Raw genomic sequence first — 24,538 nt, forward strand, 5'->3', positions numbered from 1 at the left:
TCACGGAAAAGACAGGAAAGAAAGAAAAGACCAAGATGGATGTCAGAGGAGGCTCTGAAACTTGCTCTTGAGCGTCAAGCAGCTAAAGCAAAAGGAAGAATTGATGAAGTAAAAGAACTGAACAGAAGATTTCAAAGGGCCTCTCGAGAAGACAAAGTAAAGTATTATAATGACATGTGCAAAGAGCTGAAGATGGAAAACCAAAAGGGAAGAACATGCTTGGAGTTTCTCAAGCTGAAAGAACTGAAGAAAAAATTCAAGCCTCCAGTTGCAATAGTGAAGGGTTCCATGGGGAAAATATTAAATGACACCGGAAGCATCAAAAGAAGATGGAAGGAATACAGAGTCATTATACCAAAAAGAATTAGTTGATACTCAACCATTTCAAGAGGTGGCATATGATCAGGAACTGATGGTACTGAAGGAAGAAGTCCAAGCTGCTCTGAAGGCATTGGCGAAAAACAAGGCTCCAGGAATTGACGGAATATCAGTTGAGATATTTCAACAAACAGATGCAGCGCTGGAGGTGCTCACTGGTCTATGCCAAGAAGACAGCTTCCTGGCCAACTGACTGGAACATATGCATATTTATGCCTATCCCCAAGAAAGGCGATCCAACCAAATGTGGAAATTATAGAACAATATCACTAATATCACACGCAAGCAAAATTTTGCTGAAGATCATTCAAAAACGGCTGCAGCAGTATGTCAACAGAGAACTGCCAGAAATTCAGGCCGGTTTCAGAAGAGGGTGTGGAACTAGGGATATCATTGCTGATGTCAGATGGATCCTGGCTGAAAGCAGAGAATACCAGAAGGATGTTTACCTGTGTTTTATTGACTATGCAAAGGCATTCAACTGTGTGGATCATAACAAGCTATGGATAACACTTTGAAGAATGGGAATTCCATGACACTTAATTGTGCTCATGAGGAACCTTTACATGGATCAAGAGGCAGTTGTTCGGACAGAACAAGGGGATGCTGATTGGTTTAAAGTCAGGAAAGGTGTGCATCAGGGTTGTATTCTTTCACCATACCTATTTAATCTGTATGCTGAACAAATAATAAGAGAAGCTAGACTACATGAGGGAGAACAGGGCATCAAGATTGGAGGAAGACTCATTAACAACCTGCATTATGCAGATGACACAACCTTGCTTGCTGAAAGTGAAGAGGACTTGAAGCACTTACTAATGAAGATCAAAGACCACAGCCTTCAGTATGGATTACACTTCAACATAAAGAAAACAAAAATCCTCACAACTGGACCAATGAGCAACATCATGATAAACGGAGAAAAGGTTGAAGTTGTCATGGATTTCATTTTACTTGGAGCCACGATCAACAGCCATGGAAGCAGCAGTCAAGAAATCAAAAGACACATTGCATTGGGCAAATCTACTGCAAAGACCTCTTCATAGTGTTGAAGAACAAAGACGTCACCCTGAAGACTAAGGTGCGCCTGACCCAAGCCATGGTATTTTCAATCACATCATATGCAGTGAAAGCTGGACAATGAATAAGGAAGACCGAAGAAGAGTTGATGCCTTTGAATTGTGGTGTTGGCGAAGAATATTGAATATACCATGGACTGCCAAAAGAACGAACAAATCTGTCTTGGAAGAAGCGTGGCCAGAATGCTCCTTAGAGGCAAGGACGGGGAGGCGAGGCTGCGTCTTACATACTTTGGACATGTTGTGAGGGGAGATCAGTCCCCGCAGAAGGACATCATGCTTGGCAAAACACAGGGTCAGCGGAAAAGAGGAAGACCCTTAAGGAGGTGGATTGACACAGTGGCTGCAACAATGAGCTCAACCATAACAACGATTTTAAGGACGGCGCAGGACCGGTCAGTGTTTCGTTCTGTTGTTCATAGGGTCGCTATGAGTCGGAACCGACTCAACGGCACCTAACAACAGCAACAACAATGTAAAGCAGTAAAGTAATCCTAGAAGCTGGACTGTAAGAAGAATGTAGCATCAGGATTGGTGGAAGACTCATTAATAATCTCCAATATACAGATGACACAATCTTGCTTGCTGAACGTGAAGAGGACTTGAAGCACTTACTGATGAAGATCAGAGATACTGATGAAGATCAAAGACTACAGCCTTCAGTATGGACTTTACCTCAATATAAAGAAAACAAAAACCCTCACAACAGGATCAATAAGCAGCATTATGATAAATGAAGAAAAGATTGAAACTGTCAAGGATTTCATTTTATTTGAATTCACAATCAATGCCCACGGAAGCAGCAGGCAAGAAATCATACGACGGACTAATGGACCACAACTACCACAGCCTCCACCAGACTGAGTCCAGCACAACTAGATGGTGCCCAGCTACCACCATTGACTGCTCTGACAGGAATCACAATAGGGGGTCCTGGACACAGGTGGAGAAAAATGTGAAACAAAATTCTAACTCACAAAAAAAGACCAGGCTTACTGGCCTGACAGGCTGGAGAAACCCTGAGAGTACAGCCCCCAGGCACCCTTTAAGCTTAGTAATGAAGTCACTCCTGAGGTTCACCCTTCACAAAGGATGACATACTTTCTGGCCCTTCTCATCATCTCCATCTCATTTTCTAGACTCTCCTTGGCTCACTGTGCTTCAGCCACACAAGCCTCTTGGCAGTTACCCAAATACGAACAGTCCTAAGTCCTTTGTCTGGAACACTCTTTTCCCAGATTCCCACATGACTTTAATCTCTCTTCACCTTGGGTTCTTTACTCAAATGTTACGTTGTCACTCATGTTTCCCCTGCTACCCCATTCAAAACTGCAAGCCACCCAACAGTTCCCGCCCATCACCACCACCAGCACACTCTAACTCTGTTCCTTGCTTTATTTTTCCTGTAAAGCTCTTATCACTATATGACATGCTATATATTTTACTTATGTTTGTTGTCTGTCTTTCCACTACAACCTAACCTCCAAGAGAACACAGATTTTGCATGTTTTATTCACATCTGTATCCTCAGTGCCTAGAACATCCCCTTCTTCCTCTCTTTTTTGTTATCCACACTCTGTATTTAAGATATAAACCTGTTGCTGTTAAGTTGATTTCGACTCATAGCAATCCTGTAGGACAGAGCAAAAATGCGCCCATACAATTTCCAAGAAGCAGCTGTTGGGGTTTGAACAGTTAGCAGCCAAGCTCTCAACCACTGTGCCACCAGGGCTCCATTTAAGGTATAGCAACCAAAATTATACTAAGCATTCCAGAGACAGCCATACTGTAGCCTTGAATCATAAACATCACTATTTTGTTCTTTTTTATGAACACTTTTCCTGATATGCACCATAATCCAGTAGTTTCTTTTCTTTTCTTTTGCTGAAATAACCCATTGGATAGAGTCCAGGGAAGTGTTTATCATGATCTCTATGTTATTCTGGCTTAGAAAGGATGGCTCAGAACATAGTTCAGATGTTTTGCTCTTCTAAATGCACGATTACATATTTTCTCATACTGACACTCACATATGCCACCACGTGTACATTACAGCTTTGTGAAATACTTACGGTTGCTCTCATGAATGAAACATTTACAAGAAAAGGGACACTTGTGAAATAATCCAAATAATGCCTTAAAGACAATCCATTTGAATGAATACCTCTTAAAGCATGAAAGACATTTTAACTTTAGAAATAGAAAATGCAAATCTGTGAAGAATCACATACCATGGATACATCCGGAGGACATTATGCTGAGTGAAATAAGTCAATCACAAAAGGACAAATATCGTATGAGACCAATACTGTAAAAACTCATGAAAAGGTTTACATACAGAAAGAAACAATCTTTGATGGTTATGAGGGTGGGAAGGGGTGGGGATGGAAAAACACTTTAATAGATAATAGATAAACGGTAACTTTGGTTAAGGGTAAGGCAGTACACAACACTCGGGAAGCCAGCACTGCCCGTACAAGGCAGGACCAAGGTAGCTCCATAGACATACCTAAACTCCTTGAGGGACCGAACTGCTGGGCTGAGGGCTGTGGGGACCATGGTCTCTGGGAACATCTAGCTCAATTGGCATAACAGAGCTTATAAAGTAAATGTTCTACATTCTTCTTCGTGAGTAGTGTCTGGGGTCTTAAAAACCTGTGAGCAGCCATCTAGGATATTCCGCTGGTCTCACCCCTTTGGAAGCAAGGAAGAATGAAGAAAACTAAAGACAGAAGGGAAAAAACTAGTCCAAAGGACTAATGGGCCACATCTATTATGGCCTGTACGAGACTAAGTCCAGTACAACGAGATGGTGCCGGGTTACCACCACTGACTACTGTGACAGGGATCACAATAGAGGGTCCTGGACAGAGCTGCAAAAAAAATGTAGGACAAAATTCTAACTCAAAAAGAAAGACCAGTCTTAAAGGCGTGACAGAAACTGGAGAAGCCTGGAGAATATAGGCCCCGGACACCCTTTCAGCTCAGTAATGAGGCCACTCCTGAGGTTCACCCTTCAGCGAAAGATTGAACGGGCCCATGAAACAAAACAAGACTAAAGGGGCGTACCAGCCCTGGGGCAGGGACTGGAAGGCAGGAGGGAACGGGAAAGCTGGTAATAGGAAACCCAAGTTTGAGAAGGGAGAGGGTTGACATGTCGTGGGGTTGTTAACCAATGTCATACAACGTGTGTACTAATCGTTTGATGAGAAACTAGTTTGTTCTATAAACCTTCATCTAGTTCAATAAAAACAAATAGAAAATACGAGACAGTAAATTGTACACACTAGAGCCAATTTTTAATAGTCAGCACTTACAGAACCCTAGTACAATTATGAAAAAGGGAGAGAAAAAAGAAAAGAACTACAAAGCAGTATCCTGAAAATGAGGTCGAAGTGGACAGTACTGGCTTATAGAAAGAACTACAGGGGCCTATCTACTCACCCAACTCTAAGGAGAAAAAGCAAGAAAATAGATGAATCAATAGCAAAGGCATCTGCTCGGGCCTAAGGGTAATAATGTCTTAGAGAGATTCTAGTCTAGAGGACAGTCTCTGTTTTCCTCTCATGAGGCTGGGATGGAGAAAAAGGAAAAATGGTTAAAATCATCTGATTGAGGAAAGTTGCTTCAACTGGAGAAAGGCTTGATTTACTACCACGTGTTCATTTGAATCTTTATTAACCAAGTATTTTGTGTCTATCATCGTACTAGGAACCCAAGCGTAATCATAAATAAAGAAAATGTAGCTCTAGGACAGAGGTTCACAAAGATTTTCTGTAAGATACAAATATTTCAGGCTGACGGGCCATACTGTCTCTGTCTGTTGCAACTACACAACTCTGCCACTGTAGCATCAAAGCAGCCACAGACAATATACAAATGAATAAATGTAGCCATGTTCCAATAAAACTATTAATGAGCATTGAAATTTGAGGCCAGTATCACCTGCATATGAAAGCCAGACAAAGATACCACCAGAAACCTACAGACCAATATCTCTTATGAGTATCTTCAACAAACTACTAAAAAACAAACAAACAAACCCATTGCCATCAAGTCAATTCTGACTCATAGCAACACTATAGGACAGAGTAGAACTGCCTCATAGGGTTTCCAAGGAGTGCCTGGTAGATTCGAACTGCTGATCTTTTGGTTAGCAGCTGTAGCACTTAACCACTACGCCACCACAGTTTCCCAACAAACAAAACACTAGCAAACAGAAATTCAGGATATTAAAAGGTTTATACGCTGTGACTAAGTGGGATATATCCAAGGAATGCAAGGGTGGTTCAACATTAGCAAATCAAGTAATATAAAACACACTAAAAGAATGAAGGGAAAAAACGTAATTATTTCAATTGATGCAAAAAAAAGCATTTGACAAAATCCAACACTCTTTTATATAAACACTCAATAAACTAGGAATAGAAGGAAATTTCCTCACTATGATAAAAGCCATATGTGAAAACCCCACAGCTTTTAACATCATACTCAACAGTGAAAGACTGAAAGTGTTTCCCCTAAGATATGGAACCCACTCTCACCACTTCTAGCCAACACAGTACTGCAAGTTCTAGCCAAAACAATTAGACAAAAAAGGAAAAAGAAATAAAAGGTATCCAAATTGGAAAGAAGTTATCTCTGGATACAAAGTCAACACACAAAAGTCAACTTTTTCTGTACGCTTAAAAAAAAAAACCAAACCAAACCCAGCGCCGTAGAGTCGATTCCGACTCATAGCGACCCTATAGGACAGAGTCGAACTGCCCCATACAGTTTCCAAGGAGCGCCTGGAGGATTTGAACTGCAGCCGTGGCACTTAACCACTACGCCACCAGGGTTTCTATACACTAGCAATGAACAATCTGAAAGGAAATTTAAAAAAAGAAAAAAATTCCATTTAAAACAGCATCAAAAAGAAAAATATTTAGGAACAAATTTAACCAAGGAGGTGAAAGACTTGTATACTGAAAACTACAAAATTTAACTGAAAGAAATTAATAAGATCTAAATAAATGGAAAGACATCCTATGTTCATGGATTGGAAGACTTAATATTGTTAAGATGACAATACTACCCAAAGCAACATACAGATTCAATATAATCTGTATGAAAATCTCCATGGAGTTTTTCATAGAAATAGAAAAATCCATCCTAAAATTTGTATTGAATTTCGAGGAACGCTGAATAGCCAAAACAATATTGATAATGAAGAACTCACAAATCTAATTTCAAAACTTACTAAAAAGCTACAGTAATCAAAACAGTGTAGTAATGGAATAAGGACAGACATAAACCAACGCAGTAGAACAAAAGAGCCCAGAAATAAAACCTCACATACACAGTCAACTGATTTTCGACAAGAATGCCGAGACTATTCAATGGGGGAAAGGGCAGTCTTTAACAAATGGTGCTAGAAAAACCAGATATCCACAGGCCAAAGAATGAAGTTGGACCCTTACCTGACACAATATACTACAAAAATCAACACAAAATGGATCAAAATCTAAGATCTAAAACTACAAAACTTTTGAGAGGAAAGCTTCATGATCTTAGATTCTTTAGATTTCTTCCATGTTAGGACCGAACTGTGCCCCCAAAAATGTATGTCAACTTGTCTAGGCCATGATTCCCAGTATTGTGTGGTTGTCCTCCATTTTGTGACCTGATGCATTTATTCTATGTGTTGTAAATCCTAACCTCTAAGATGCTGATGAGGCAGGATTAGAGGCAGTTACGTTAACGAGGCAGGACACAATCTACAGGATTAGATTTATCCTGAGTAAATCTCTTTTGAGACATAAGACTAGAGAAGTGAGCAGAGAGGAGAGGGACCTCATGCCACCAGAGAAGAAATACCAGGAGCAGAGTGTGTCCTTTGAACCTGGGTCCCTGTGCTGAGAAGCCCCTAGACCAGGGTAAGATTGATGACAAGGACCTTCCCTCAGAGCCCATGGAGACAGAAAGCCTTCCCCTGGAGCAAGTACCCTGATTTCACACTTCTAGCCTTCTAGCCTAAACTGAGAGAATAAATTTCGGTTTGCCAAAACCATCCACTTGTGGTACTCCTGTTACAGCAGCACTAGATAACTATAGGGTCACTATGAGTCAGAATCAACTCAACAGCATCAGGGGTTTTTATTTTTGTTGCTTTTTTTGGTTCATATAACTAAGACATTATATATAACACAAAAAGCCAGGCAGTAATTTAAAAAAATAGGTAAACAGGTCTTCATCAAAATTAAAAATCATATGCACCAAAGAACACTGTCAAGAGTAGGAAGACAACACAGAGAAGAAAATATTTGCATATTATATATCTGATGAAGGATTGATATCCAGAATATATAAAGAACTCTTAATAATTCAGTAATAACAACAAAGAAAAACTCCAAAAATGAGCAAATGACTTGGTGTTTCACCAAAAAAATTGTGAAATGGCCAATCAGCACATGAAAGATGCTCAACATCATTAGTCATTCCAACCCTACAGCAACCCTACAGGACAGAGTAGAGCTGCCCCAGAGAGTTTTCAAGGACTGGATGGTGATTTGAACTGCCAACCTTTTGGTGAGCAGCAGCTTTCTTAACTACTGTGCCACCAGGGCTCCTGTTAAACCCTTAGATAAACTAATTTGTAAAGGGAGGTTATTTGCCTCAGCAAATATTTAATATGGACAAAACCTCCTTATTCTAGAAGCAAATGCCTGAAAAGAACTTCATCCATAATTTGGTGTTCACACAACGTCCAAATCACGAAACATCCTATTTCACAGACCATATTGTGGACGTTAAGCGATGCATGACTGCATTTGTATATAAAATTCTCCAAATGTTTCTCTGATTTAGCATCACCTTGTGTGAACTGGGACAAATTGTTTATCCTTTCTCTAAGCCTCATGTTCCAGCCCTGTAAATGGGTAATACCTTCCCTCAAAAGGCTACTGTGGGATCATGAGACAATATATGTAACAGCCCTGTGTAGGACATGAAATAACACACATATAAAACAAGGACATTTTTGTTAACTTAGTTAATTTAGGGTGCCTTTCTGAAGATCTAAAACATTTGTGATCAAATATACCTTTTCATTTTATCACGAAGTCCCAAAAGAAATTTGAAACTCACCTGCTAACGGCATGTCCAACAGTAGTCATTGCTGACGTCATTATTTCCGCGGTGAGGCTTTCAGCAAAGCTAACGCCTTCCTGTCCAATTCCACTATCAGCTGCCAAACTGGCATTGTTCAGCTCTCTCTCTGCTTTTTCAATAGCTTCAGCAACAATCTTCTCAGCAAGCACTGCCTTCTTATCAAGATTAACATGAATTTGGGGAACATCAAGATGAAAAATTCTAGATTTCTGGTAGATGTTGTATTTTGAGTTAGAAACTGGCTTACTACTAGCAACTGCGTCCTGTCTGAACAAGTGCTGAGATGAACAGCCAGTGCAGTCATGGAGCTCTTTAAGGTTACAATACCTACAAGCTTGGCTGATAAGAGGTGACAACTTTTCTGCATAAGTAACCCTATCTGCTGATTTTGTGGTCTCAGACACTTGGAAAGCTGCAGACTCTAAACTTAGCTCTAAGGTGTCATCCACTACTTTTGTAGCATACTGTTCTACAGTTTGAACATTCTCTCCACAACCATAGTCATTTAAGCTACCAACACTGTGGTAAAATCTGTGATTTTCCGAGGAAGGCTGAAGGGGCTTAGGAAATTCTGGTTCAATGTGAGACTCGGGATCTTCATCACATCCAAATTTTTCATAAAGGCAAGAATCCGTTGAGGATTTTGGCAACCCAACTGTAGGCGCTGTTAGCTCTTTTTTAACATCTCTTGTTATGCTGTGAGCAAGAGAGGCCGAAAAGCTACACAGTTCAGAGTATTTGTTTCTATACACATTCTGTGTCCTTTCACAACTCTGATTTTTACAACAGTAGCCTCCTTTCCTTTTACTTTTTTTATCTACTTCTTGGTGGTGTTCTTTATTTAAGAACGTTAACAGCTCGTCCTTGGTTTTCTCGGGTGAGCCTTGCTCAGGGAATGTTTTTGAGTTGCACTTTGTTTTGGCTGTCTTAGCTGCTGCCTGTAATCCTGATTTCACAGATCTATAAGCAAGTCTATTGGCATACTGATCCATTATTAGCTCACTATCCCCACCTTCCTGTTTTAGGGTTTGGATAATGTGACCTGCATATTCATCTGTCACACTTTCACAGCTGGGATACTTATACGTCAGGCCTGACATACAAGCACTGGGTGGTAAGGAAAGAATAAATGGACCCACTTCTCTTGGATGCGCTACAGCCTCTATATCCAACTTCTCTTCTGACCTACCATGCAGGTCACCTCTTTTGAAACAGAAACCATCAGCATAACAACTGTTCTTCCTGTGCCTGGAAAGCACACAACTTCTAAGTTTTGCTATCTTCTCTGCTTCTGTAATCACCTCTGCTGCCATATCACCTGCAAAATTCCATAATGCTTGTAAATTTTCATCTGAGCAATTTAAAAACAGAGGAGATACATTTGTTTGACTTTGCCCGTTGAAGTAAGGGCTTTTAACCTTGGGTTCTTGAGTTACTTTATTATCTAAATGAGAAGCTGCCATTTCAGTTGCAAGAGAAATTATGTGTGTAGCTAACCCTTCTGCAAACTGAACTTTCTTCCCTGAGTGCTCTGACTTCACGTCCACTTCTGGGTGCTCTTCACCTTCGCTACTGTCCACTTCTTCTGAAAGAGATCTCATGAGCTTCAACATAAACTCTTCTTTTTCTAAGGTATTTTGTTCATTTTCAGACAAACTACCAACAGATGGGTTGTGAGGCGTAGAAGGAGGTGTAGCAGGTGCAAACTCCTTTGCTAATTCTCCCTTGAGCTTTTTGGTTAACTTCTTGATATCCCACTCAGAACCTGCTTGGGATGGGACTAGAGGAGTTGATGGAGGAGTTTCAGGTATGACATTCCCGTCTCCCATTTTCTGTTTATCTTCCACATGCAAACCATCTACACAGGTAAGCACTGTAGATGTGAAAGTGTGTGAATGAGGAAAGGAACTTTCTTGCTCAAAAGACAAGGGCTCTAGTGCAGTATCATTTAAACTATGTTTCTTCACTGGTTTCTCCTTGGCAAGTCCCTTCAAGTCAGATTTTTGAACTGTCAGAGCTGGACATGGTGCTGGTGTCTCTATAGAAAAGACATGAGTCGTGGGGCCTTTACATTCTGGGGCACAATCCTTTCCTACTGAAAGTGCATAACCATCTCGAGTGTCCAAAAATTTGGGGAACTTTTCCAAGGTCAACTGTGACTCTTCTCCAGGAACAGGCAAGCCTTCCTTGTTCACCACATTTTTATCTGTATTTACAATCACTGATTTGCTTGTGTCTGTGGAATGTTTAATAATAGATTTAGATAGTTGGTCAGCAAACATGTCCTTAGAGCTAGCGTCATTCTGTTGCAGTGCTGCTCGATCACAGTGGAAAAGAGGGCTTTTCTCCTCTATGGTTTTAGTTAAATAATCTGTGTGTTTATCAACTGTTTTTGTAACACCAAATGATGTCATTGACTCTAAAGTTTCATTTACTATTGTATGCACCATTGCTCCAGAAAAGTTGCTAATAATCGCAGGATCACTTGTGAATTCTGAAGAATTCTGCATTTCAGTATCATCGTGAGTTGGTTTAAAATCATTCCGGTTACTTAGGCTGTGTTCTGAATCTGCAGGTAAACAAATATTTCTGAGACAAGCTACTTCCCCTTCTTTGTTTTTTGTGGTAACACAAGCTTGGGTCAAATCACCACTTGAACTACTATCGTCAGATGACAGCTGAGACTTTGCCTGATACATTTTAGATGAAATATGATATGGGAGAAGGGCACCTCCTGCCAAGGGCACTGGTATAGATGTAACAATGCCAGAAGTACAAAACAAGGCCTGCTGTACTGTGTATTCTTTTTTATATTCCTGTATCGGTTTTGTCACTGTAATAGCTTGACTGTTAAAAGCAGGGGAAAAGGTGAAGGTCTGCGTTGCTGGCACTAGGTTTTCTGCAGTCACATATTTTCTGTTATCCGAAGAAACGCTAACTGCTGCTTTTGTTGTAAAGGTCACATCAACTTGCGATAGCTCAATGAATGCTTCCTGTATTACAGATTCAGACAAGTCTTTTGCATACGATTTCACGACTTTGTCTTCAGAGTCAAATGACCAGCACTGTGGAAATGCCGACGTGGGAGGATATGAAAACTGGCACACTTCCATGACGCCTTCGAAAACCAGCTCTTCGGCAAGGTCTGCAGCAAACCTAGCTACTGTATTTGTAAATATCTGCTTCTTCACATACTGCAAGTCCTTTAAAGCATTCGACAAAGCTTCACTCACCAAGAAATTAGCCAGGCCACCAATAGCACGCTCTTTCAGGGAGAATGCACGCTGCCGTCTCAGTTCGTTAAACGCCATCTGAAAAACAGATGATGTCAATCTGATGGCTAAGTGGCACAAGGCATTGGTGCACGAAGAGACCCCTTTCTGTAAGTCTTTAAATGCACCGCCAAAACTTTTCTCCACAAGATCTGCTGCAAACTTCTGAATACTATCTTTAATCATTAAGGATTTATTTTTAGATTTACTGTTTTGATCAAGGTCCCCATGCTTAAGAGCTACAGTTCTGTTTTCTCCACCTCTAATACTGTCCATGTCGGATAATGCATTAGAATGCTGGGTGCGAAGAACCGAATCAAGAACTTCACGTGAAACACTATTTGCATAATCTTCGTAAGTGTAATAAACAGATTCGTGATTTTCATGAACCCTACCTCCACCAGTATGTGTTTGGCAAAAACATTCGGCAGGAGTACAGCCTCCAAGAGGGCTAAAAGCAGAGGATCGAATGGGGCTGAACAAGCCACTGTCTTCCCCGGATGCCTGCACTGGGCGCGGAGAATCGGGAGCGTCGCACAGGTGACTGTATGGAGATTCTGGTTTCCGCGGAGTTGGTTTTCTAACATTAGCTGGGAGAGCTGGACGATCGAACTTGAACTTTTGAGGATTCATAGTAGTGGTTACAGAACAAGATTTTTCATGTTTGTGCCGTTTCTTTTGTGATGGCTTCTCTATGGCAGGATCTTTTATAAATAGACAAGGAGTTTCTACAGTTTGTTCTAGTTCATCGAACTGATCGAAACTATCAAAAAACTCACTTACTTCTGAGTCTGAATCTTCTATATCATCCTTCATCACAGGAATTTTAGGCAGCTCAAGTTTTGCTTTTAAACTTTTTTGATATCCTTCTTCATCCAAGAAAATAACAGGACTTGGACTTGAGCATTCTGATTCAGAAGAGTATGCAGGGGAAGAAGAAACAAATGTTTTCTGTATCTCACTACCTTTGTCTGAGGCATTAGTTGACCTATAGAAACTCCTCTGGATCCAAGGCTCAGAAATGGATGTTGTAACTGAAGCTTTCACAGAAGGTGGTTCTTTGTGTCCCAGAATGTTTATTAAGGAAGTTGAGGGTTTAGCCAATGACTTCTGCTGCCCAGAGCTAACCAGAACCCTTGAATCATGGGTTTCTAAGTGGTGACCAGAAACAGTCTGTGAAGCAGCATCACACTGGTTCCTTAATGCAGAAATGTTTATTCCTATAGGAAAGGGGTAAAGTAGTTAAATTATGCATCAACAGAATTTTTTTTAATTAACTTAACCAGTAAGTTGACTTTAAAAGCACGAGGTATTGATTTATAACGTTTAAGTGTCTTCTAAACTATGCTATCTAATAGAAAAGTTCATCCCAAGTCACATTTGGAAGCGAATACACCTTTTACTAAGATACTTTAATTTTCCCATACGTCCAGGGATGGTTGGTCTACTGGCATGCTTAGCATGTTGTCCCGTGTGTTAGAGACTCTAACATGGAGCCTTTTCCAGCTAATTCTTCTGAAATGTGAACCTAGCCATGTTTCAGACACTTGAGATAATGGGGTAAACAGTGCTTAGACAGCACTGCCTAAGAGAAAACAAACATCAAAACTAAAACTGTAACAACTATAAACTTAAAGATTACAAAAAATTAAATCCTCAGGAATTCAGACAAGAAACATAAAATGTTTAAATTGGATCAAATTTCAATTGAACAAGTCTACCATAAAACTTTCAAAAGTGAACTTTAAATTTTCATCCCCTATTTTAAGAACAAGTCTGGTAGAAAACAAACCATCATTGCACGGCTTTGAAGTCTCGTCTTCCTCTAAGTGCTCAAAAGCAGTGACAAAGTCATCCTCTATGGAAGACACTGACTGGTTAGTATCGTCATCATCTTCATTTGTGGTCTCAAGTTGGCCCTTCTGGTGCAAGTATGTTTCCAGGGCGTATCGTATACCAGTAGCATATTTACTTAGGAGACTAAATATAAAATCAATTCTTTGTCTTGGTAACGTAGGTGACACTCTCATGACACAAAGCATTCCAGGATGATGACTCTTGGGGAAGATGAGAGATGGTAGAAAACAATTTCAATTTCAAATATAAAACATTATCAAGAAGTAAAGCCTAGAAATAAGACAATCTTAGAAAAACACAAGAAACGCACGCATCACAAAAGGCTTTGTAACGTTTCTCTACAACGGCTCTCATTTCCCAATTTCTTTTTCTCCCATTTTTTTCTGACCCACGTATTCAAATTCTACCTATTCTATCTTCTTAAAATATTACAGAACTTACATTCTACCCCCACTTCTTTGGCAATTATGTTTTCCTGTATTGTTGTACAGCCCTATGATTTTTCTTAATCATTCACCTATTTCACCAGCTCAATTGTAAGCTGCTTGAGGGCAGGAACCTTCTTATATTTTATTTTTGTACTCCATGTTCCTTCAGCTTTTGGCATGATGTCATCTTCTCTCCTGTCACAATAAAGGAACTGTCCCTCCTTTTACCTAAATTTCCCTAGTAATACAACTTATAATAATGTTAGCTTTGACTAAGAATACAAGTCACCAGATTTTTTTCCTACACATATTATCTTAAAAACGCACATGCTGACAAATCACTTAATTCAAAAAAAACTAGAAACCATGTGTAATAGTTAATCATGTCCTAAGTCCTAACAAATAAAGCATAGTAAATATGAATAAAGAATGTAATTAAGGAAATGAGACCTGCAGTTCCACTTCCATCTATAGACCTCATGATGAACACAGTCCTCTTTTAGACCTAGAATAAATGTGGCTAATTTTGGACCTGAGGGATGAACTGTAAATGCTTTACCTCCTAAAATGCAAATATTTTTTCTTTGATGCGCTATCAGCAAGAGCATATCTGGCAAACAAGTAAAAGTTCAATGTTACCAAATAACCACCTGTCTGAAATAATGCGACATCAGACAGTCCCCTTAAGTGGGGTTTTTTTAAATCAGAAAATTAGTTGAAGTACATTCTCTAAAACATAGTATTTTTACAAATGTGGGAACAGCCATAAAAAGGAAAGGTCTCTATAGCTTATACAAGGATAGTTCAAGAAATTCTGAAATAACGAATTTTCTGGAAAAAAAAAGTAATACATACTTGCATACCATTTACAGAACTTCATACATAGAAAATCTAATTTTAAGCTATAACCAAAATTACTCTATCCTTCAATAATTTCAATGCTTCATGAGTTAGGTTTCTTATGAATACTTCCTTGAGACACCATTAAAAAAAGAAACTTTATTCAAGCATTTAAAAGTTTAATACTCCGGACCAAATGCCATTATAAAATTTGCCCTGAAAAACTCATTAAAAATGATCTTTCAAGGCTACCTGAGTTAGAGGACCACTGTTCATTTCTGATGGTTTTTTTATATCCTTCATACAAATAATTTCATTTTCATTTAGACTGCAGAAGTGGAGTGAATTCAGAAGATCTGGAAGTTCCAAAGACACTGCAGCTAAATCCTAATTTAAAATAATAACACAATAAGTAACATTTTTAAGGTTCTTATAACGTGGACCCTATAAAGATATCATAACTGGTAAATACATTTTCTGAGTCATTATAGTTGACATATGCAACTTATCATCCTCAGATAATCCATTTTTAAAGAACATAAAATATAGTAAAATTAATATTTTAATACTGGCCATTCCTGTAGACTTTTCAATATGTAGATATCATGCTATAAAAAAAATTCTATATGGTACCTCACACATCTATGACAATTAGGCATTTAATAACTTATGTTTTGCAAATGCCAACATGCAGTTCTTAGGTTAAATTCTGGGATTTTTCACACAGGCTTCCTGGCAATGTACTCCCTCAGAGCTTAAGTTTTAAGTTTATAAAATACAAGTCCATCTTTCTGCCTTTCCTCTCCAAGGTACAGTACTAGCCTACAAATGAAAACTTGGTGAAGATGTAAAGGAAAACGAAATAGTTTATTATGGGGTTTTTTTTTTTGCCCTTTTTATGTAAATATTTTACACAGTTAAAGAATTTTTTAAAACCTTTGACCCCTCCTAGAGCATTTTCCTTTATATATTAACACGGTTTTATCAGTAACACTTAAAATGGAAGCAAGGTATTCGAGAAATACTTTGGGACACTCCTCTTTTCAGCCTCATGCTCTCAGGAGTATTTTCCTTTTGTCCAAACTATTTCCTTCAAGTAACAGCACCATCAAGATACATAACATTTTCATTAATAATCACTAGATACATTGTTCAGAAAGAACTGAATGGCGTTATTTCTTTCTCTATTAGAAGACGCTTACTCCCACAAAAGGAAGCACATGGCAATGACACATTTTGCAAGAAGCAGCACAAGACAAAAAAAAAAAAAAGTACACCTACCACATGCACACAAGCTCAGCCACTCTTTATGTAACTGCTAAGCCCTCCTTCACTGAACCTAATCTCAAGTATCAGTTCCTTTGTAAATGCCTGCCTAAATCAAACGGGCTAAAATTTTTCTATTGGTTAATCATCACTGTTTACAAATTTTATCTTTTAAATTCAACTCTATCTCAATTAAAAATATATGAATTTTTGCTGTTAAAACCAGATTATAGAAACCATCTAAATAAAAAAGCAAGTTTTACATTCTATATTATACACAGAGTGGAGATAAAGTCAGCTTGTGGTTTGCAACCTTCTCAGATAAGTAACTTTTGTAGCTGCTTCCCTTAACAAGAATCCTCAAACAAAAACACTAAAAAAAAAAAAAGTGAAAACGTCCAAAACACACTCAAAAGTTGACCTCAAATGTCAGCTTTTAACTTTAAACAGAAAAAATACCAGAGGAGTTTAGTGTAAATTTTAGGCTACTAAGGCAAAATTTTCAGTCTCACAGTTCTTCCCAGTTCAATAATTGATCATACCTGTATATGAGCAGCATCTGTTTCTTCATTAAAACCTAGAAATGTGACCTGAATAAAATACAAATAAAACTTCATTAATTTGAGTTTTTAAGTTTTGTCTCAGATTTTTGACAGAGCTGAGAAACAGGAAAGAAGCACCTGAAGTATAAAAATACTGACTGCCTTGGACCGGATAATAATTTTTTCAAATATGATCAAAAAGTTTTTTCATCAAAGATTTGGCTCCATGATGCAATTCTTAAAACACCCCCACATCCACCTCATTAGCAAGTTCAATCAATTCTACCTCCAACACATATTCCAAATATACCCACGTCTCTGCCTTTTCACCGCCACCATCTCTCACCTGCAGGGCTCCAGTCCTCTCCCACTTGATCCCCAATAACTGTCATGTCACTTCCCTGTCAAATACTTCCATGGCTTCCCAGGGCAAAGTTCTGACTGAGGCCCAAAAGCTGCAGGTTAGCTGGAGCCTTGAGACCTTTTCTCACTTTCATTCAACACATGGGTCACCTTTTTGGGACTGGACCACATCTGGTACTTTCATGCCTCACTTCTCCACACTGTGGTCCCCCCTGCCTCAATCTTAGGATGGGGGAGAAAGGTGTGATAATCTGCTTCCATAAAGATTTACAGCCTTGGAAACCCTATGAGAAAGTTCTACTCTGTCCTGTAGGGTTGCTATGAGTGACATTCGACTCAACGGCAGTGGATGGGGCCTCAATCTCTCTTCCTTGGATGCTTACGTCTCTAGCTCCTCCTCATTCTTCAAATCCCAGCTCAAATATCAACTCCTTGGGGAGAGCTTCCCTGGGTAGACCCTCAGGGCTGCCTCCTCACTGACTCATCATTTATTTCCTTCAGTGCCCATACACAGAGATTACTCTACAGGAGTTTACATAAATTAAAATTTTAAAGAGTATCTAATGGTGTGACGAAATGTCACATCATTAAGTAAAATGGACAAGTCACAGAAAATGCATAAAGAGTATGTACAGAATTTCAACCTCATTTAAAATATATGTATATATGCCTGAAAGATAATACTGGAAAACAACACACCAAACTATAAGTTGTGATCAACTCTGGATGATGAAGCTGTAGGTGACCTTATCGTTTCTGCTCTTTCCCCCTGTGGTTTTTCTTCTTATTTCATTTCATAGGATTAATTATAGTTATTTTCTTTTTTATATACTTTCAGTATTTTTTCATTTATCCATAAGGAATAATACTACTATAATATCTGAAAAAATAAGTGTTATTTTTATAATTTAGAATCTCTTTGGCATCATAGAAAGAGACTTTTTTCCATTTGAAGATGGAATAATGAACTGTTTACTAAGCAAATACTATAGCTAAAAATATATAACATTTAAACATAAAGCAACACTGAATATACTTTTATTCAAAAGCAAGTCAGAATCTTAAATTTCCCTGGGATCTTTATTCTGATCAATTGTTATTATTTCACAGAAATGTCGCAGTTAATTTCCAGCTGTCTAGGTAAATTACTTCTCATCACGTATAAAAATTCAGGCATACAATTTCTCTCCCACAGTTGCGAGGGTTGATTAGATAGCGGGGAGGAAAGTGCCTCACACGTAATACTCAATATTATTCACCTCCTTCCTTCTTCCAAAAGATATTTTGAGATGTACACCCTAAAGTGGACAGAAACTGCTTCTATTTTTTTCAAGTTTCCTTTTACTGAATACAAAAGAGAAAATAAGCTGACATGGGGTTCTGAAAATGCCCATAGTTTTATATTTCCCCTTTATCAAGGAAGGCCTGGCCAAGGAATGTGGGCTCTGAAAGGCACTACGTAAGAGGCCTTAGAGATACTGGCTGGAAAACTGTTTAAGGGCAGAAGGACACGGGAGACTTGTCACACATGGGAACAACTGAGTAGATTAAGACTAGTTTTGCTTTACTAAGATAAAGTGAAAAGGGATAACAAAGAAGATAACAGTGAAAAGCTGAAGAAATGTGGTCAACACAAGAAAAAAAGGCTCTGATCAAAGATTCTACAGGGTGTGCTCATCTCCCTGTGCAACTATGTCAGATGATGTTTCTCAGGGAATAGAAAAGAAAATCACTCACGAAGCCAAGAATAATCAAGATTTCTTTTTAGAACTCTTATTTCAGAAAAAAATTTTTTAACATATTCATCAGTTTTGACCTGCAGCAACCTGATAACCTTATTTCTATTATTCTGTAACATATATATGATAATGGCTATAGAAACGGTGTAGAAAAAATCTTACTCCTTTTGATAAATTTGAGAAAATATTGGATGTAGGTGAAATAGGTGAGCAAGTTGTACATCTTATCCAAAGCTCATTAACAGTCTCAAGTAATAAAGTATTCTTTATTCCAAGGTAAGTTTATCACTAGTATTTCACTTTAAATCAAAGCACTGAATTTAAACATTCAAGAAAACGAATAACAAAAAAATGAGTACAAGAAATAGGCATATATTTCATGTTTCAGAGTAGAAAAATGTATTATCAAAGTACCAATTATTGAATATAGTAGGAATCATTTAATATAGTGGTATATGTCCAATAAGTGGTTAACAATGCCTAAGCACTGAATGAAAAACAAAAATGGAAACCCTGGTGGCATAGTGGTTAAGAGCTACAGTTGCTAACCAAAGAGGTCAGCGGTTCAAATCTACCAGGTGCTCCTTAGAAACCCTATGGGGCAGTTCTACTCTGTCCTATAGGGTCGCTGTGAGTCGGAATCGACTTGACAGCAACGGGTTTATGCACGGAATTAAATATGTTCATTATAGTAAATAAAGACAATTAATTACGATATCAGATATTTGTAACAGGTACTTCTAATACATGTATTAATATGTAGAGATTTTAATCTTTTTAAAAATAAATCATTCAGTCCTTCAAACATGCATGAAAATGCATTGTGTATTAGGAAAGGGTTTAGAAAGTAATAATGTCAAACCTCAGTCAATTTGGCATGTTCATCCTGCTTCATGCAGTCCTCTGCTGATATACTGCATAATTCCTTCTCACTCTGCAGTAAAGACTTTACAGACTGGAACACACCTTCACTGAAGCTCTGAAAGAAAAGACATCCTTATTTAATTCTAAAACAAGGTAAAAGGTCCTGGAGATACTCCAGTTTTACAGCATCACTAATTTTCCAAAGAATATTCATTTGGTACCTTTAACTCAGCTTAGAAAAATGAACAAAAAGCTGTAATGTACAGGTACCACGTGCCCTAAACACATACACCAATCCCAGGCACCCAACTCACTGGAAGACTCTCGCACCAGGCTCACTTACTCTGACCTACACTAAAATCTAACAGGCTGGGTATCTAATTCCCAAGCCACTGGGAGAACAGAAGCAACAATTTATGTAAGGGGGGAGATGATCTGGAAGCTATAGTGACACATGCTAACAATAGCAATTACTCCTATAACACAGGTGGTCATGGAAAAAAGAGAGAAAATAACCAAAACTAAGGTTTTTTCAAGGGTCTTAAGGAAGCTGTATGATGAAAATGAAGAATGGTGTTTCAGATTGGAGGGGAGGAGGGAGTCACAAGAGCAAAGGAACAGAAGGGAGAAAAAGTTACATAAAGAAAATGGTAAGTATTATCCAAAAACCAAAACCTATTGCTATCAAGTCGATTCTGACTCATTACACTTAGACATAAACAGAACATTAACGTCCTTCTACCTCACTCCCACTGACTTGTTGATCTGCTTTTCTATTTGTTCCTGTGGAAATTCTACCCATCCCAAGACCTGTGAAGATTTTCCCATTCCTTAGTCATAATAAATCTCTCTCAAAGTTCCTACTGTACTTACTGTTTACATATTAAGATCACTTAACCTAGGTTGCAACACACAATTACTGTGCTCATATACATTTGTCCTTTCCACACATTAGGTCAAATTACTAAGGTGAGAGACTGTATTTTACTCATTTTATCTCCCCAGATTTCAATACCTTACATATTGCAGGGATGCAATATTATGTTTGCTAATTTTAACAAATTAAAAACTAATGAAAATCTTCCACCTGCAAAAACGTGATACAAATATGGAATCAAAGAAGTTCAGAGGGAAAAAGGATGTAATGTTAAATCTGAATCTGAACTATCAATATAAACTGATTCTTATGTCCTCCCTTTTTTCACTGAAAGATTCTAGAAGCAATGATCCTCAGTGTAATGAGCGTACTCCATATCCAGAATTTGGTTTCTAAATACCATTCCCCAGTAAAAACAACTAGAGCTCCTGGGGAAAATGCCTGGTTCCAGGACTGACACAGAGAAAGTATGGAGTAAGCCTGGAACATCTTATCGTACCAGAATGCAAGGAAGTGCTCAAAAACTACCTGGGTCGTTTTAAAAGAGCACAGGAGTCAACTTAAAAAGGCTCCCGCTGGCCAAACTTGGGACCATTTGGGCATCAGAATGGGCACCAGAAAGAATAGGTAATGGATTACAGTTACCTTTTTTTTTTTTTAATCTACAAGTCCATTAAAAGGAGGTAAAGGGGGACAAGCTCTTCTTTACATAAAAATGCCAGCTGACAAAGATGGAATGACAAAATTAGAAAATCCCTTTTGTAATCCGAATGTAATGACTGATTTCAGAAAGGATCAAAGAATCCTAAAACCACTGGGTTAAAAGCTGTTGAAGAACTGGATACTCACACAGTCTTCAAAGTATTACTCTTCAGATCACTTATTAATTACATTAATTCCTAAAGGATTACGTGCCTTTATATTGAAGACATCTGGTAGTTACAACCTTAACCAACTGGTAGTCAAGCCTGGTATCACCAATATGTGGCCCTTGATCTGACAGACTCAATATTCTTGCTGAACCTAATTACAGGGGAAAACAGATGAACCCCGAACCTGTGAATGTTCTATAGGACAACTGGCCTGGACTCTTCCAAAGACTCGTTGTCATGAGAGAAGAATCAGGCATTGAGAATGGTCTAGATTGGGGGAGACCAAAGGGTTATAACAGTCAAATGCAGTATATAAACCTTGACTGAATCCTAGATGAGGGCAAGGGAAAATTTACAAGGATACTTGAGATATGCAGAGAAATCCATGTATGGAGTCCCTGGGTGGTGGAAACGGTTAAGCATGCAGCCGCTAACCAAAAAGTTGGAGGTTCAAGTCCATTCAGAAGCACTTCGGAGGAAAGGCTTGGTGACCTACTTCTGAAAAATCAGCCTTTGAAAACCTTTTGGAGCACAATTCTATTCTGACATACATGGGGACACCATGAGTCAGAATTGACTCGGCAGCAGCTGATACTGAATTAGTGATTTTCATATGGGTGGTGATGGTGCTGTGGCCCTTGAGAGGCATGCTGAGGTATTCAGAAGCAAAATATAATAATGTCTGCAGCTTACTTTCATATGGTTTGGCAAAAGGGAAGTGTATGTGTATATATGTGTATATACGGTTGTAGAGAGAGATGGAGTAGGTATGGCAAGATGTTAACAGAGAATTCAAATACACCTTTCAATTTCCATATTAGCCAATAGAGACTCGAAGGTGGTATATGTATGTGTTGGTAACACATACACAGATAAACAGGATGTAACACTTGGATTCACACACTTTTATCTAACAGGGCATCCAAGGATTCAAGTACATTCACTCCTTACTTATTGACATGGTTAGGTTCCAAAGACAAGGCTGTTATGTGAAAAACAGCATTATGCAAAAATGGAGGATGACCACATCACATCACAGAATGGAGAATGACTGTATCATTACATAACTGCCAAATTACATCATTATATAACCACCAAATTACATTGTTACATAACTACCCAATTATATCATTACATAAATGTCAAACCACTGAGATTCACCGCCCCGCCAAGTTAACACATAACCTTAACCATCACAGCCAACGTTACTCTTGCCTCACACCTCGGTGTTCATTACTGCCAGATGTACATCATTACTGTGCAAAATAGTCAGATAGTAGATTTTTTACCATCATCATAAATGTGAAATGTTGGATAAGATAGTCAATAAGTGAGGAGTAGGTGTAAATTCAAATCAAATCTTAGTACTGAGTACCTAATATGAAAAATGTGTTGAAGAACAAAAGACAATAATTGTATGAAATTTCAGCTGCTACCTACTTGCCTAATCTCAGGCAATGTGTTGGTAAATTCAAATCAATGGGTAGGTAGTATTATGCTTAGAAAGCATGGTCACCAGCTCACTATTATATTTTGTGTGTATGTATGTATTACTCAGTTATAATTATTCATTTAAACCAATTGGTCGAATTTAATTATTAATTTAAAGCTATGGGTCTAATTGTTAATCTGAAAAAAGTATAATAAATACACTACAGTTTCTGAAATGTGGAAACACAGAAAAAATAGTTATTGTACTTTTCTCAGATTAAAAACTGTACCTACTAAATTTAAAGGTACTCAACCTGAAAACACAGAGTAGTCAGAAATATAATTAACATACTGTTCAAAAATAACTAGGTCTTCCAACTTTGCAGACACCCTGCAATCTTAGAGTTAGTACTCAAATCCACATTTTTTTAGTTCTCTGAAGAAATAAGTGACTAGATGAAAAAGCAGCCTGGAAGCTTATAATAACACTAACAATTAGAAGCTGGAAAGGAGACAGGAGTTATAGAGAGAGGAGGCAGGCAAGAAAAAACGCTGTAACAAAACAAGTCAAACACCAATTTAACATGTAAAGAGTGGTCAACAGTGCCATACGACGCAGATGATCAAGTCTAGAAAAGGGGCTTACAAAGACTCTTAACCATACTTCATATTCATTCTCCTCTTCATTTAAGTAATGCCCTCATCAACGTTTTAGCTTGGCATATGGCTGACCCACTAGAGCACATTTTCTCACTTCCTTTGTACAAGATTTGGACTTGTGCCTAATTTCAGGCTAATGGGACATGAGCAGAAGTTAGGTGTACAAACTTGGCCCTGCGCTTCCTCTCCTTCCCCTTCTCAGAGTCCAAAACCAGATCTAGATGACTCAAGTTTCAAATCCACAGTTGCTCCAGAGACAACACTAGGAAACGGTACAGCAACAAGGTGGAGGAAACCTGGGGCCCTGGAATACTTTGTGGGACAGAGGTGCCCCACCAGCATGGACCGCTCTGCTCTAGACCATGACATGAGAGAAAAATTAACTTTTATATGTTCAAGCCCTTGTATTTTGGGGTCTCTTAAAAAAAAAAAAAAATTTTTTTTTTTTTTTTTTTTTAATATCATAGCAGTCTGGGGCAGTTCTACTCTGTCCTGTAGGGTCGCTATGAGCCAGAATTGACTCGACGGCAATGTTTTTATGTTTTTATCGGAGCGGTGGAAACCCTGGTGGAGAGGTGGTTGAAAGCTGCGGCTGCTACCCAAAAAAGGTCAGCGGTTCAAATCCACCAGGCACTCCTTGGAAGCCGTATGGGGCAGTTCTACTTTGTCGTCTAGGCTATCAACTCAATAGGAATTATAAACTCTACGAATCAACTCAATGGCAGCGGGCTTGGTTTTTTTGTTCATTTTTATTATAGCAGCCTCGCCTGTATCACAACAAATGTAAGCATTTGGCTGGAAGTTTAAATAAAATATTACTATAGTGATACTACAAAGAGTTATGAAGGAAAATGGACAACTGGAAATAGTAGGTAAGCATTTCGGATTATCTGGTAATAAAAGGAGGGACAAAGAATA

The 24,538-nt window shown here is 38.5% G+C and overlaps 1 protein-coding gene across 6 annotated transcripts in view; it reads right to left on the reverse strand.

Annotated features, from left to right (window-relative positions):
* AKAP11 (A-kinase anchoring protein 11) overlaps positions 1–24,538 on the reverse strand; it is a 68,800-nt gene that overhangs the window by 19,471 nt on the left and 24,791 nt on the right. For all 6 annotated transcript variants that reach the window (XM_049852975.1, XM_049852974.1, XM_049852973.1 and 3 more), the window contains exons 3-7: positions 19,779–19,895; positions 16,815–16,862; positions 15,259–15,393; positions 13,674–13,938; positions 8,586–13,101 (exon numbers count right to left, since the gene is read on the reverse strand). In XM_049852975.1, the coding sequence (XP_049708932.1) occupies positions 8,586–13,101; positions 13,674–13,938; positions 15,259–15,393; positions 16,815–16,862; positions 19,779–19,895 (5,081 nt within the window). The remainder of the gene's footprint in view (positions 1–8,585; positions 13,102–13,673; positions 13,939–15,258; positions 15,394–16,814; positions 16,863–19,778; positions 19,896–24,538) is intronic.

Source organism: Elephas maximus, chromosome 14, assembly GCF_024166365.1.
Source record: "Elephas maximus indicus isolate mEleMax1 chromosome 14, mEleMax1 primary haplotype, whole genome shotgun sequence".
NCBI lineage: Eukaryota > Metazoa > Chordata > Mammalia > Proboscidea > Elephantidae > Elephas > Elephas maximus.